At 38.1% G+C, this 15,332-nt stretch overlaps 1 protein-coding gene across 2 annotated transcripts; it reads left to right on the forward strand.

The window, feature by feature from the left end:
* The first annotated feature begins 487 nt into the window (after positions 1–487).
* LOC128653455 (probable transmembrane reductase CYB561D1) lies at positions 488–13,371 on the forward strand. Of its 2 annotated transcripts, none has more exons than XM_053706765.1 (4): positions 488–554; positions 4,887–5,053; positions 9,309–9,346; positions 11,278–13,371. In XM_053706765.1, the coding sequence occupies exons 2-4, from the start codon at positions 4,891–4,893 to the stop codon at positions 11,779–11,781; spliced, it is 705 nt and encodes a 234-aa protein (XP_053562740.1). In that variant the 5' UTR covers positions 488–554; positions 4,887–4,890; the 3' UTR covers positions 11,782–13,371. The 2 variants fall into 2 exon arrangements, with proteins under 2 accessions (XP_053562740.1, XP_053562741.1); XM_053706766.1 differs by having other exon boundaries at positions 495–547.
* The last annotated feature ends 1,961 nt before the right edge of the window (positions 13,372–15,332 follow it).

Consider the following 15,332-nt stretch of genomic DNA (forward strand, 5'->3'; position numbering starts at 1 on the left):
TTAAATTTTGAGGTCATTGCTAGGTACAAGTAACAGTAATAGAGGTGCTGCGTTATATAATAACGCTGCTATATATATGGCATAACTGAAATAAATTATAAAGATATTTCCCACCTATTTTCTGATGGCGCGGTTTTGTGTTAACCCGATAAGCAGGTTGCAATGTATTAATGTCGTAACCTTATGTTGCTTTACTGTATATCGGTGCTGTGACAGTTTTATGCTAAGGCTGTCACTCGTGTAGCTGTGTTTATGACAGTACACTTAGGTGTGTTTGAGCTGCTGCTGTACCGTGTGATTGCATTACTAATAGCTCAGCTTATATAGCACGGTAATTGCTTTGTATAATAAAGATAGCAAGGTATCGGTGTGCACTGCGTCACTGTCCCGCTAGGTGTCGCTCTGCATTGGCTTACTGTCCCACTAGGCGACGCTGTTCTGTTAATATTGCTAATCCTCCGGTTACCAAGAAGTGCTTTGTACCCGGAAGTAAACGAGAGCCTTGTACGGAATATTGAGACCTGCGCCTGTCACCGGAGACATTAAAGTACTGGGTTTGTGTCATTTCCGTTGTTCTTTTTTTAAGAGTATCACAATTGTCAATTAACTCTATTGTGAGCCAAATGTATCTTATCTCTATACTATGGAGTTTGGTTTACAATAGTTGTAAAACTCATATCACTAGTAGCTTATCAATTTCCTGAGATATTAGTAGTTATACTGTCAAGAGCAGCCTATATAGTTTGTTGCAAACATTATTTCGCATTCCAGTGTTGGCAACAATCTATCTGGAGCACCAGTGAAGCTGGTGCCTTGGGAAGAATCAGGCTTTTAGACCTCTTTGCCCCCTCCTCTATGAGGGAGGGGGAGCACAAACACATCAGTAGTGCACATAAATCTGTATTGAACACGATACCACGTTTTAGTTTTACAGTGGAATAATTTTTAATGGTGAAGAATATAATTATCTAAAATTCTAATCTATTTTTTTCCATCATTGGTTTGTGTTATTCTTTCATTTTTGTTTAGGATTTATGTGGTCTGCATTTATGCTGTATATCCTGACGTGCATGTCACCCTATAGCTGTTTGTGATGCAAGGCCACCTCTTATCTCAGGGCATTTTGACAGTTTTTTTTTACAGCTAGACAGCACAGTGCTAGTTCATATGTACCATATAGATAACATTGTGTTCACTCCTGTAGAGTTACCTAGGAGTCAGCACTTATTGGCTAAAATGCATGTGTGTCAAAAGAACTGAAATAAGGGGCAGTCTACAGAGGCTTAGGTACAAGGTAATCACAGAGGTAAAAAGTATATTAAGTTCCGATGTAAACAAGTGAGTAAAAATTGAAATCAGGCGATCGTTCATGCGATTGTGTGATTTCAATGATGGGATTGGGTCAGGGGGGAAGTGCCTATGAAGCTAGGAATGCCCCCCCCCCAATCCCGCAATCCCATATAGGAAGTGGCTAAGGTTTCAGGACAACCGAATGGTTAAGACGTTCCATGCCGTCCTTACCGTGCTAAAGCTCAGCACAGTAAGGACGGCATTGCACGTCCTAACGGCGGGAAGGGATTAATTATTCCAAAAGCAAAGCTTGGTAACTTCTTATTTATCTGTCATCATTTTAGTCACCATAAAAAGAGATTTGGTTTACATTTCTATCAGTTTTTGGGATAAGAAAACGAAGATGAAAACAAAGCAGTGGTGGGCAACTAATGAGCAATGAGGTGTATGCAAAACAAATTTCCTCTAATTCAATCCATGTATCATCAGTACTAGCTCTTTAACCACTTCATGCCTGGGGCAAGCTAAGGGTGTTAAAGCCCAGCGCTGTTAGGGCAGCATGTAACGTTCTAAGAGTGTGAAGAGGTTAATATCTCACACAGACATGTTGGCTGTAAACACTACTGCTTTCGGTTCAATATACGGGTTAGAAGTACAGTGTGGTCCTTTTAAGGATTTAAAAGGATATCAAATAAATAAAAAAAAAGTATTTAGTGATTCAGACAGATCATACCATTTTTTTTAAAATTCCAATTTACATATATTATCAAATTTTCTTTGTTCCCATAGTATTCTGTTTACATTTAAACTTTGATTCAGATAGAGCATGCACTTTTAAGATACTTTTTCATTTGCTTTTATTATTAAATTTACTTCGTTCTCTTGGAATCCTTTGAAAAGCATACATAGGTAACCTCAGGAGCAGCAATGCATTACTGGGAGCTAGGTGCTGACTGGTGTCTACCCATATATATATATATCTTGTAATTTGTTTACCAAATGTGCTCAATTCAATCCCAGTAGTGCATTTTAATATGTTTAATTCCTATGTAGCATCATTATATGCTAACAGAAGTGCAATGATAAACTGCTCTAACACATTAGATTTTATTTTTTTTGCACTTTTATGTTCCCTGAAATCCTCCATAAAACTGTTTAACCCCTTTATGGTGGTACAATAGTGATGTAAACACTATAAGTAAAAATGAAATGACGCAAGCGTCAATGCGATCATGTGATTTCAAGGCCGGGATTGGATCATAGGGAACTGCCTACAGTGCTAGGCACAACCCCCAGGCCGATCTTTGCCTACGTCAAAGGGGAAGCTGCAGGTCGCCGTATATGATAGGAGGTTCCAAACATGTATATATTTTTGATAATTTTAAGGTACTTTTCTGCAGCTACGTCTAAAATGACACAATGGTCTAACTCATTTAGTATAGAAGAACTGCCCAAATTCTAAAAATTACACCCCAAAACGATATATATATTTAAAAGTAGACAACCCAAGGTATTGATCTAGGCCCATTTTTGTATATTTGATGCCATTTATTGGCTGGCAAATACAATCATTTTAGCAAACTGGGTTTCTTACTGAAATTATTTACAAGCCACTACTGCATTCATAGTTCAAATGGTCTTAAAAGCTTCTCTGAGACCCCCTTTGTTCAGAAATGGTAGATATGCATGACTTTGCCATTGTTTTTTGGTAATTAAAAGGCCGCTAATTGCAGCTGAGCGTCACACGTTTACAATTCCCAGCAGTGAAAGGGTTAATCAGTTAGCTGTTAAGGGTAATATTTGTTGTAGTGTAGGGATTACCCTTCCACCTGACACCCTCTACCCTCTGGTCCCTACCTGCTACCTTCCCCCCTCCACTGGTTAACACCATCTTAGGTACTGGCAGCCAGTCTGCCAGTACACATGTTAGGGAATTTTTTGTTTGTTTATTATTTAGGCAGTTTATTTTTATTTTCTGTAGTGTAGGGTTCCTTCCCTCCCACCTCCCTGACTCTCCCAAACAGTTCTCTAACCCTCTTACTGTTTTCCTCCATCTTTGTTACTGGCAGACTAGCTGTAGTGTATTTTTTTATTTATTATATTGTTTTTTCTGTAGTAGGTGCCACCTCACCCCCTCTAAGCAATCATTTGTTTTCTGTAGTGTAGAGACCCACCTTCCCCTCCAACCTATATTGTTTTTCTGTAGCATAGGGCCTCATCCCTCTCCATTCCAAACCTTTTTTGCCTTAATGTAGGGAACTCCTCCCACTCCTGCGGTGGGCCACCCACCCGCCTCCTTCCTTCCCTCCCATCTCTCCCACCAGGAACCAACGGATGATCTTTACAGACGGTGGCACAGACAGTGTCACTGTCTGTAACGATTAGATAATTAGTGTTCCCTCACCATATGAAGGCCCACAAACACTGTCTCAGTTGTCACTTGACAACCGAGACTGTAAGGTCTGCAAAAAGGTCCAACGTAGATCTTCAGTATGCAGTATGTTGGGACTTGCACCACATGACGTACATCTACGTCAGATTGGGCAAAGGGGTTAAAACATTTTTTCTTTCCACCTCCCCCTAGAGGGACTGGAGGCCAGAACTAAATAGTGTTACACTGAGTAGATATTGTTATAGGGTGTCAGAAATGCCATATTTCACCTTAGAGAAGCCTCTAATTGGCTACAACAGGGGGAGAACAGGAACATTAAAGGGACACTGAACCCAAATTTTTTCTTTTGTGATTCAGATAGAACATTCAACTTTCTAATTTACTCCTCATTGAAAAAGAAGGCATCTAAGCTTTTTTCTTAGTTCAGTACTCTGGACAGCACTTTTTTATTGGTGGATGAATTTATCCACCAATCAGCAAGGACAACCCAGGTTGTTCACCAAAAATGGTCCGGCATCTAAACTTAAATTCTTGCATTTCAAATAAAGATACCAAGAGAATAAAGAAAATTTGATAATAGGAGTAAATTAGAAAGTTGCTTAAAATTTCATGCTCTATCTAAATCATAAAAGAAAAAATTTGGGTTCAGTGTCCCTTTAATTCCACCTGGCTTTTTAAACGACCACTAAATACAGAAGAATTGCATAATTAGCAAATGCATAATAAAATGGGAATACAATAACACTTACTTTGAAATTCAAATAAGCATTAGATTTTTTTTCTGACAAATTTATTTTTAGGCATTTGCTGGCCCCCTGTATCATGTGACAGCCATCAGCTAATCACTGACGAGTATACGAATATCATGCCATGTGAACTTGTGCACATGCTCGGTAGGAGCTGGTGCCTTTAGAAAGTGTGTATATGAAAAAAAATGTGCAAAATTTGATTATAGAAGTAAAATGGAAAGTCTCTTAAAATTGCATGCTCTTTGAATCATCAAAGTTAGTTAGTGTCCCTTTAAGGGGTGTAACCTTGGACTGCTCTACAGTGCCAGTGTAAATTTTGCTAACATTGACAATTTAAAATGCTTTGAAAACATTTTTTTGTGCAGTTTGTGCTTACATAAACAACTTAATTTGTATGCCCACTTTAAACACCTATAATAAAAATATATTTATTTAATATTTACATTCTGTTACAGAAACATGCCTGAGCTTCCTGTCCTGTACACCCAACCAGGAGCAGAATCCCAGCGAGGGACAGATTTCTGGCTCTACCGGTATCTGCGGAGAATCAGCGGATTTCTAGCACATGTATTGGCGCTCGGGTTCACTGTCTTTCTACTGATACTTGCCCGGCCTGGGACGAGTGAGTACAGCCCATAACTATAGAGAAAATGGCAGAACATATACAGTGACAGAATGCTGGCTGTATTTATATATCTGCCTATGATCGCTAGCAATTCAGTGAGGAGTCTCTGCTTTTGCTATAGATTGAATTTACTAAAACATGAGGTAACTTCAAATAATTGTGAATCTTTTTCATCAGTCAAGATGACAGAGATTGATATATTTATTTACACATTCCTTTTTAGGTGCGTGCGCAACTGATGACGGCAACGGATGCGTTACAAATGCGATTATAGTATAGATATATATAAAATATGAGAAAGACAGAGGGCCCAATGATCTAAAGGTCTCTAGGCTGGCGAGATTACATTTTACCCTGAAAACAGGGCGTCTCGCTAAGGGGTGTAGCGCAATTAAATTTATATTTTAAAAATATTACAAAACTAATAATTAAACCATTCACACAAAAATATGCAGGAGAAAAATTGTATTGTTACGATGCATCAAAAATCATAACAAATTTATTCACCAAAAATCTTATTTTAAAAAGTGTAAAATTTGTATGTAAATTACTCAGGAATAAATCATATTAAATATTCACAACGTAAATTGTAATTTACGTACGCGTAGTAAGTGCAAAAATCACTTGAACATTTGTACTTTTGTTTTTTTTTTTTAAAATGGGCATTCCAGGAGCATAATTGTGTAAAGATTTTCGCACTACAGATCTCACAGTATTTTCTCGACAACTAAAAGTCTGCAAGCTTTGCTCAAAACACTGAAAATACTTATAACCCTAATAGACAAACAGATGCATATACAAATATAGGTGATAGTAAGATACTATACTCAGAAAGCAGCGTAATGTGATTTATATTGGATGCAGGATTTAATTTTTTTAAAGTGTGTCTCCTGCTCACTGCAAACTTTGCTCCATGGTGCGGTGTCCCTATCCAGTGAGCTCTATTACTTTAAACAGGAGACATCTCGTCATTTGCACAGACTTCCCCTTTTTTATGATAATTCCACCAGGGCAGCCTCTGCAAGGGTCATCAAGAATAACCACGTCTGAAATTCCGGGGTTTAGATCATTGGGCCCAGAGAGAGGAAATAGAGAAAGGATATGGAGGGTTTACCAGATTGTTCAAAGTTAAACCCTGTTTTTTAGGTGCTTTTGACTTTGAATTACATAACATTTCTTTGAATTTTTGCACACTAACCGCTAGATTTGGAGTTTTGTCGGTAACGACCCGAAAAACTAACGCCGGCTTTTTTCTGGCCGCACCATAAAAATAACTCTGGTATTGAGAGTCCACAAAAAGGCTGCGTTAGGCTCCAAAAAAGGAGCGTAGAGCATTTTTAACGCAGCTTCAACTCTCGATACCAGAGTTGCTTACGGACGCGGCCAGCCTCAAAAACGTGCTCGTGCACGATTCCCCCATAGGAAACAATGGGGCTGTTAGTTAAGAACTATTTAATAGCTAAAATAGTTAAAATAATTGCATAATTACCTGTAAAATAAATCCTAACCTAAGTTACAATTAAACCTAACAATACACTATCAATAAATTAATTAAATAAACTACCTACAATTACCTACAATTAACCTAACACTACACTATCAATAAATTAATTAAATACAATTGCTACAAATAAATTAAATAAACTAACTAAAGTACAAAAAATAAAAAAGAACTAAGTTACAATAAATAAAAAAATATTTACAAACATTAGAAAAATATTACAACAATTTTAAACTAATTACACCTACTTTAAGCCCCCTAATAAAATAACAAAGCCCCCCAAAATAAAAAAATGCCCTACCCTATTCTAAATTACTAAAGTTCAAAGCTCTTTTACCTTACCAGCCCTGAACAGGGCCCTTTGCGGGGCATGCCCCAAGAAATTCAGCTCTTTTGCCTGTAAAAAAAAACATACAATACCCAAGCCCCCCAACATTACAACCCACCACCCACATACCCCTAATCTAACCCAAACCCCCCTTAAATAAACCTAACACTAAGCCCCTGAACATCATCCTACCTTGTCTTCACCATACCAGGTTCACCGATTGGTCCAGAAGAGCTCCTCCGATGTCCTGATCCAAGCCCAAGCGGGGGGCTGAAGAGGTCCATGATCCGGCTGAAGTCTTCATCCAAGCGGGGCAGAAGAGGTCTTCCATCCGATTGAAGTCTTCATCCAAGTGGCATCCGGAGCGAAGCGGCAGCATCCTGAAGACCTCCAGCGCGGAACATCCATCCGGCCCGACGACTGAACGACGAATGACGGTTCCTTTAAATGACGTCATCCAAGATGGCGTCCCTCGAATTCCGATTGGCTGATAGGATTCTATCAGCCAATCAGAATTAAGGTAGGAATATTCTGATTGGCTGATGGAATCAGCCAATCAGAATCAAGTTCAATCCGATTGGCTGATCCGATCAGCCAATCAGATTGAGCTCGCATTCTATTGGCTGTTCCGATCAGCCAATAGAATGCAAGCTCAATCTGATTGGCTGATTGGATCAGCCAATCGGATTGAACTTGATTCTGGGGTTAATAATTGAAGTTAGGTGTCGGCGATGTTAGGGAGGGCAGATTAGGGGTTAATACTATTTATGATAGGGTTAGTGAGGCTATAGTTTTTTATAGTAGTTATAGTAGCGCTCAGGTCCGGTCGGCAGATTAGGGGTTAATAAGTGTAGGCAGGTGGAGGCGACGTTGAGGGGGGCAGATTAGGGGTTAATAAATATAATATAGGGGTCGGCGGTGTTAGGGGCAGCAGATTAGGGGTACATAAGGATAACGTAGGTGGCGGCGCTTTGCGGTCGGCAGATTAGGGGTTAATAAGTGTAGGCAGGTGGAGGCGACGTTGAGGGGGGCAGATTAGGGGTTAATAAATATAATATAGGGGTCGGCGGTGTTAGGGGCAGCAGATTAGGGGTACATAAGTATAACGTAGGTGGCGGTCGGCAGATTAGGGGTTTTTCGAGTGTCGGCGATGTGGGGGGACCTCGGTTTAGGGGTACATAGGTAGTTTATGGGTGTTAGTGTACTTTAGAGTACAGTAGTTAAGAGCTTTAGAAACCGGCGTTAGCCCAGAAAGCTCTTAACTACTGACTTTTTTCCTGCGGCTGGAGTTTTGTCGTTAAATGTCTAACGCTCACTTCAGAAACGACTCTAAATACCGGAGTTAGAAAAATCCCATTGAAAAGATAGGATACGGAATTTACGTAAGGGGATCTGCGGTATGGAAAAGTCGCGGCTGAAAAGTGAGCGTTAGACCCTATTTTGAGTGACTCCAAATACCGGCGGTAGCCTAAAACCAGCGTTAGGAGCCTCTAACGCTGGTTTTCACGGCTACCGCCAAACTCTAAATCTAGGCCATAGTAATTGGAAACTCTGAAATTTTGTAAATTGGGTAAGTTTTTTTTAAAATGTATTAAGTGTTAAAGTTTAACAAATTAAAGCCCAGTATCAAAAAATACTCTTAAAATCAGGGGCACTTTAATTAATTAAAGTTTACAATGATGCTTATTTTTTTGCATTATGGTAAACATGACGCCGATCCTCCGTCCACTCCACATCTGCTGCTTTTTATTAGCATATAGATGACGAATTCTACTTCCTCCAATCGTTGGGTTGCCTCACAAGCTGGATGACAAAGGGGGCACACAATGATTGGAGGAAGCCGGATTCATCATCGATCTGCTAAAGAAAGCAGCAGATGCGGGCGGAGGATCGGCGTTATGTTTACCATAACGTAAAGGTAAGTATTTTTAAAAATAAGCATCATTTTAAACTTAAATGAATTAAAATGCCCCTGTTTTTAAGAGTATTATTTGATACTGGGCTTTAATTCGTTAAAGTATACAATAACTTTAACGCCAAACAAATGTCAAAAACCATGGAATTGCCAAAATGACTTCCCCCCTTAAAAAAGAGTATATTATATAATTTGCATTATGTAGTGTGGGTGGTTTAATTGTGGAATTTGCATGCTTTTAAGAGTTAAAATTGTGGAATTCCCATGCTTTTAAACATTTGATTGGGAACGTACATTCTAGCATTCACTTTTTTGCCATTGCATATGTATACAGAATAAGCCAAAATATAAGAGGCAACAGGATAATTCTAGAAACTGTGGCTCATAAGCCAATCCCTAACATAGCACTTGGAAGGATTTGCATTTTTTGAGCTCTCTGAATGTTTGATGAATATAGGCTGCAATTTATTATTTAAATATGTAACTGTACCACATTTCCCCCTTGCAGGTCTTTTCTCGTGGCATCCTGTTTTCATGGCTGTGGCTGTAAGTCTTATAGACACTTTTCCACTGTTTGTATTCTTCAACAAAACAACCCCTATATTGTCTTTATCAATGTGCTAATCTTTAAAGGGATATTAAACAATAAAAAAAAAAACAATTGCAAGTCTGACACTGTGTTATACTTTCCTTGCTGTTGTATATTTGGATCTGGCACAAATATTAAACAAGTAGGCACTTGATGGCATGGGTGGGACAGTGGGTGTGTCTTGGACAGATTTGGTTAGAGTTGGGGTGTGTTGTGGGCAGATCTTGATGGGGAATCTGCAGGAAGAAGAGCAGGCAGATTAAGACGGTTGGAAGGTATGAGGAAATGTCTGCTCCTCATATCTAAGACCATTGCTTTACGCTTTGTGGTGTATTTTCATATAAAGTATTAGATGGAAAGCATAACACAGTATTGGACATGATATTATTTAAAGTTTCTGTTAAAGGGTCATTGTACTAAAAAGTGTTCTATCACTATATGAAAGGGCAGCATTTAAAATATTGAAAGTAATAATAATTCTGAAGTAAAACCTATTTAAATTTAGACATATTAACATACCAGTATCAGTTATGCAATTTCTACTAATGTTTGTTGACTTTTAGGTACTTATTAAATGGTCAATGAACATCTGCAGGCACCAGCCAGTAAGCATTTGTAGAAACTGACTTTCCGCCAACAAACATTTTTATGAAGTGACTATCAGCCAATGAGCATTAGTAGGAAGTGACTATCAGCCAATGAGTATTAGTAGGAAGTGACTATCAGCCAATTAGCATTAGTAGGAAGTGACTATCAGCCAATGAGTATTAGTAGGAATTGACTATCAGCCAATGAGTATTAGTAGGAAGTGACTATCAGCCAATGAGTATTAGTAGGAAGTGACTATCAGCCAATGAGTATTAGTAGGAAGTGACTATCAGCTAATGAGCATTAGTAGGAAGTGACTATCAGCCAATGAGTATTAGTAGGAAGTGACTATCAGCCAATTAGCATTAGTAGGAAGTGACGATCAGCCAATTAGCATTAGTAGGAAGTGACTTTCAGCCAACGAGCATTAGTATGAAGTTACTATCAGCCAACTAGCATTAGTAGGAAGTGACATTCAGCCAACTAGCATTAGTAGGAAGTGACATTCAGCCAATGAGCATTAGTAGGAAGTGACTATCAGCCAATGAGCATTAGTAAGAAGTGACTATCAGCCAATTAGCATTAGTAGGAAGTACACAACTGATACTGCTGTATTGGTTTCAATTTAAAGGGACACAAAACCCACAAAATGTCTTTTATTATTCAGGCAGAGAATACAGTTTTAAACCACATTCCAATTTACTTATATTAGCTCATTTTCTTAATTATTTAGATATCCTTTGTTGAAGAAATAGCAATGCACATGGGTGAGCCAATCATACAGGGCATCTATGTGCAGCCACCAATCAGCAGCTACTGAGACCATCTAGATGTTTTTCAGCAAAGATATCAAGAGAATGAAGCACATTAGATTAATAGAAGTAAATTAGAAAGCTGTTTAAAATAGCATACTCTTTTTCTAAATCATAAAATAAATTTTTTTGGTTTCATTTCCCATTAAGGTTAAACAGATTTTACTTCACATTTTTTTTCCATATAAAAATAAGAACGTAAGGTGCTTCTCTTTCATATGGATTACAGAACTTTTTTGAAGAGCATCTTTTCAACTCCTCTTTGTCTCCTTCCTCTGCTCTCTTACCGCTTTATTTCTGCCATATTTTTTTTCTTTTCATTGAAAAAGATTTTTTCTACACCACTCCTTAATTTTTAGTGTTTTTTTCCTAACTCCCTCAGTTGTTTTATTTTTGTGGGGTTTTTTTTTCTTTCTACTTCAGCTTGATTTCTTCTCTTTATTGTTTTGCTTTATCCATTCTCATTACTCACACCTTTTTTTTTTCAGTTCTGCCTGTGTATGACAGAAGCTGTGCTCCTATTATCCCCTGAGACATCACCAATTTGCCCGCTCTCTCGAAAATGCAAGACCCGCATGCATTGGCTGGCACAGTTGTGTGTTGTTGTATTGGCAAGTATTGGCCTGGTGTTCATAGTATGCAGCAAGAACCGCAGTGAGCTACCACACCTAACTTCCTGGCACAGCATTTTTGGATTGGTGACACTGGGGTCAACATGCTGCCAGGCTGTATGTGGGCTGGCCTTGCTTTGCCCCCGGATGGTACGAGTTACTTCAGTTTCCCGCCTTAAGCTATACCATGCTACCTGTGGACTCCTTGTGTATCTGCTTGCCACGGCGACTGTGCTCCTGGGCTTATGTTCAGACTGGTTTCAAGCACATATTAAAGGACCAGTATGGTACGTCTGCCTCTTCATACCTCTGTATCCTGCACTAGTCATCATGAACCAAGTACTCGACATCTATCTTCCTAAAAAGAAGGGACAGATGTAACTCGTACCCCAGCTTCTACAATTATGTTACTAAATATTGGGGTAATACGAAAAGGTTTAGGGCACTTTCAGGCGAGCAGCAAGGGAACTCCTCTCTTTCCACTATATTCTCTTGTCCTCTGCATGAGTCATGCGTGCAGATTTGTTCAGCCTGGCACTCTCTCCAGCACTGCTGAATTTCAGCAAGAAACTATTACAGATGAAAAGCTTGAAGCATTTCGAACAAAAAAGGGAAGTTCTAATAATTTCTGGTACTCTCCCAACCTATCCTATTGCAAACTTATGTCTGCATTATCCCTACTGTGTGTGCAGTGTCTTGCATGTTGTTTTTGTTTGTGCAAGTTGTGTGTCACTTTGTGTCTGTCATTCCTGTGTGTTTAATTTCCTTGTGTGTCTGGATCCGGCCAGAATACCTCCAGGCAGTTATCATGGGGGGGTTGCTGTTCTATGGCACTTTAGAAACAAGATTTGTACTGGCACTTTATAAATAAATGTACTGCAGACTGTTACACAACTATTGCCAGCTGATCATACCCCCATTCGGCCTGGAAATCTTTTTTAGATATTTGTTACTAGGGCATTTCTTTCTCAGGGAAAACATCTTTCATATCTGTATCTGTGGTTAAAAAAAAAAGAAAAAAGATCAAAGTGACATTTTGCAGGTATTTTCATTTTATGAAAGACTTGCCACAGAAGCACTGAACTTGTTTATGCTACCTTCATTGATTTAGGTACCCAGAAATTGAATTAATGAACTTTATTTATGGAACAATTTCTACAAGCCTGTGTATAAAAAGCACTTTTATTATTGAAGAACAAATATCTTTTATTCCCCCCTCCTTTTTTCTTTGATTTTAGATGATTTTATGGAATACTACTGACCAAATGCTCAATTTATCTGTAAATGTTCTGATGTATGTTATCAACAATATAGCACTAACGATGGAGTTTACTGTAGGATTGTAAATAATACAAATAAGATATGTGTGTATTACATTGTTACATGGTACAGGTGGGACTGGGAGGATAATGTCCCTGTTGTGAGATAGCACAAATATATGTGATTATGCTATGTATAGGGTGCAGGTGTATACTGTCCTGTATTGAAGTGTTTCTCAACCGCAAGTACCCCCAACAGCCCATTATAGCTGAACCAGTGCACAGGTGATTTAAGCAGCTGATCAGTAATACCATGGTTACCAACTTGCTCTCAACCATCAGCTGATTATTTCACCTGTGCACTGGTTCAGCTATAATGAAAACCTGGTCTGTTAGCGGTACTTGAGGACCGTGGTTGAGAAACAATGCTGTATAGTATCACATTGTGATATTATGATGTACTGTTCACACCTGCAGTCAATTTTCATTTGACGGATGAATATCCTGAAGCACATAATGTTATCTGTATGAAGTATGTGTGTGTAGATGATGCAAAATCTGTAAAGTGTTTGTAAATGTGCTGTTTATTACATAACTTTATTTGAATGAATTAATATAGTAGGTATGGTATTTTGTTTCATTTAAAAGATGCATTCCAGTTTAAAAAGCAATACAAAAAAACTAAATAAACCTACTTAAGTTTTTAGTCTTATTCCTATTTATCATTACAGTGGTGGGAGTTGGTTTTTATTGACCATTGAGCATAAATACCACAACTTTTATTTCCTTCTAGTTTGAAGTTAAATATTAAAAAGACGGTATACTAAGTGCAAACATTTATAAACATTTTAAATATGTTAAATAGAAAATGGTTGTTTTCTATGTAGATGTTTTGTTTTTATTTTGAAACTGTTTTAAAGGAACTTTTTGAAAGTTTTTCAACGCATTTATAAAAAGCTGACTAGAAAATATTATGTGAACATCTCTATGTAAAGAAGGAAGATATATTACCTCAAAATGTCTTCAGCTCACCAGAGTAAGTGCTCTGTGGATAGTAACTTTCAGCTGCTCTTTTTACTGTCATTATCGTGTGCTGAGTTAGATTTAATATTTCATATAAAACTTCCTTACACTGAGGAGGAAAATAAATTGACTGTATCTGCACATGCCAGATGCACTCCCATTGCACTCCCATTGCAAGTTCTAGGTCAAGCATCCTGATTGGATGCTTAAAGTCCCTTTATAATTGGATGTGGTTGCTGAGGAAATTTTGAAGTAAATTATCTTCCTTTTTGTTTTTACATAAAGATGTTTATGTGATATTTTGTAGTTCACTTTTTACACTTGCCAGCAATTTAGCATATGAGTAGCATGTCCATTTAAAGGTGTCTTTATTTTATCATGGGGACAAAAATAAAGCTAACAAGTTCACCCTAGATTCAAACTTCATTATAGGATGATATATTTTATGGTTTCTGTTCTTGGGATTTTGAGATGATATTTTGAGTTGCAAACCATTTTAAGATATAAACCTCCCTATTGGCTCATGTATCAATCTACTATGGCTATTTCAAAAGGTTGAAGATGTATTTAATAAATATGGTACCATTTCTCCAACATTGGTGTGTCCGGTCCACGGCGTCATCCTTACTTGTGGGATATTCTCTTCCCCAACAGGAAATGGCAAAGAGTCCCAGCAAAGCTGGTCACATGATCCCTCATAGGCTCCGCCCACCCCAGTCATTCTCTTTGCCGTTGCACAGGCAACATCTCCACGGAGATGGTTAAGAGTTTTTTGGTGTTTAAATGTAGTTTTTATTCTTCTATCAAGTCTTTGTTATTTTAAAATAGTGCTGGTATGTACTATTTACTCTGAAACAGAAAAGGATGAAGATTTCTGTTTGTAAGAGGAAGATGATTTTAGCAGACAGTAACTAAAATCGATTGCTGTTTCCACATAGGACTGTTGAGATGAAGTAACTTCAGTTGGGGGAAACAGTTAGCAGACTTTTCTGCTTAAGGTATGACTAGCCATATTTCTAACAAGACTGTGTAATGCTGGAAGGCTGTCATTTCCCCTCATGGGGACCGGTAAGCCATTTTCTTAGTCAAAAACAAACAGAATAAAGGGCTTATTATGGGCTAAAAAACTGGTAGACATTTTTATGGGCTAAATCGATTGCTTTATTTGTGCATATTATTCAAATTTAGCTAACAATTGACATTTATAATCTTGGGGAACGTTTATAAAACGGCAGGCACTGTATTGGACACCTTTTTCAGTCAGGGGGCCTTTCTAGTCATAGACTGAGCCTCATTTTCGCGCCATTAATGCGCAGTTGTTTTTTGAGAGCAGGGCATGCAGATGCATGTGTGAGGATCTAAGAATCTCTGAAAAAGCTTTTAGAAGGCGTCATTTGGTATCGTATTCCCCTCAGGGCTTGGTTGGGTCTTAGCAAAGACTGTATCTGGGACTGTATAGGGGTTAAATTGAAAAACGGCTCCGGTTCCGTTATTTTAAGGGTTAAAGCTCTGAAATTTGGTGTGCAATACTTTTAAGGCTTTAAGACACTGTGGTGAAAATTTGGTAATTTTTGAACAATTCCTTCATACTTTTTCACATATTCAGTAATAAAGTGTTTTCTGTTTGAAATTTAAAGTGACAGTAACGGT

This window comes from Bombina bombina, chromosome 3 (assembly GCF_027579735.1).
Source record: "Bombina bombina isolate aBomBom1 chromosome 3, aBomBom1.pri, whole genome shotgun sequence".
Taxonomy (NCBI): Eukaryota; Metazoa; Chordata; class Amphibia; order Anura; family Bombinatoridae; genus Bombina; species Bombina bombina.

Coding starts and splice junctions, on each gene's coding strand:
- LOC128653455 (XM_053706765.1), top strand. CDS start 4,891: ATGCCTGAGCTTCCTGTCCTGTACACCCAACCAGGAGCAGAATCCCAG. Junction 5,054..9,308: donor ACTTGCCCGGCCTGGGACGA/GTGAGTACAGCC, acceptor TCCCCCTTGCAG/GTCTTTTCTCGTGGCATCCT. Junction 9,347..11,277: donor CTGTTTTCATGGCTGTGGCT/GTAAGTCTTATA, acceptor TTTTTTTTTCAG/TTCTGCCTGTGTATGACAGA.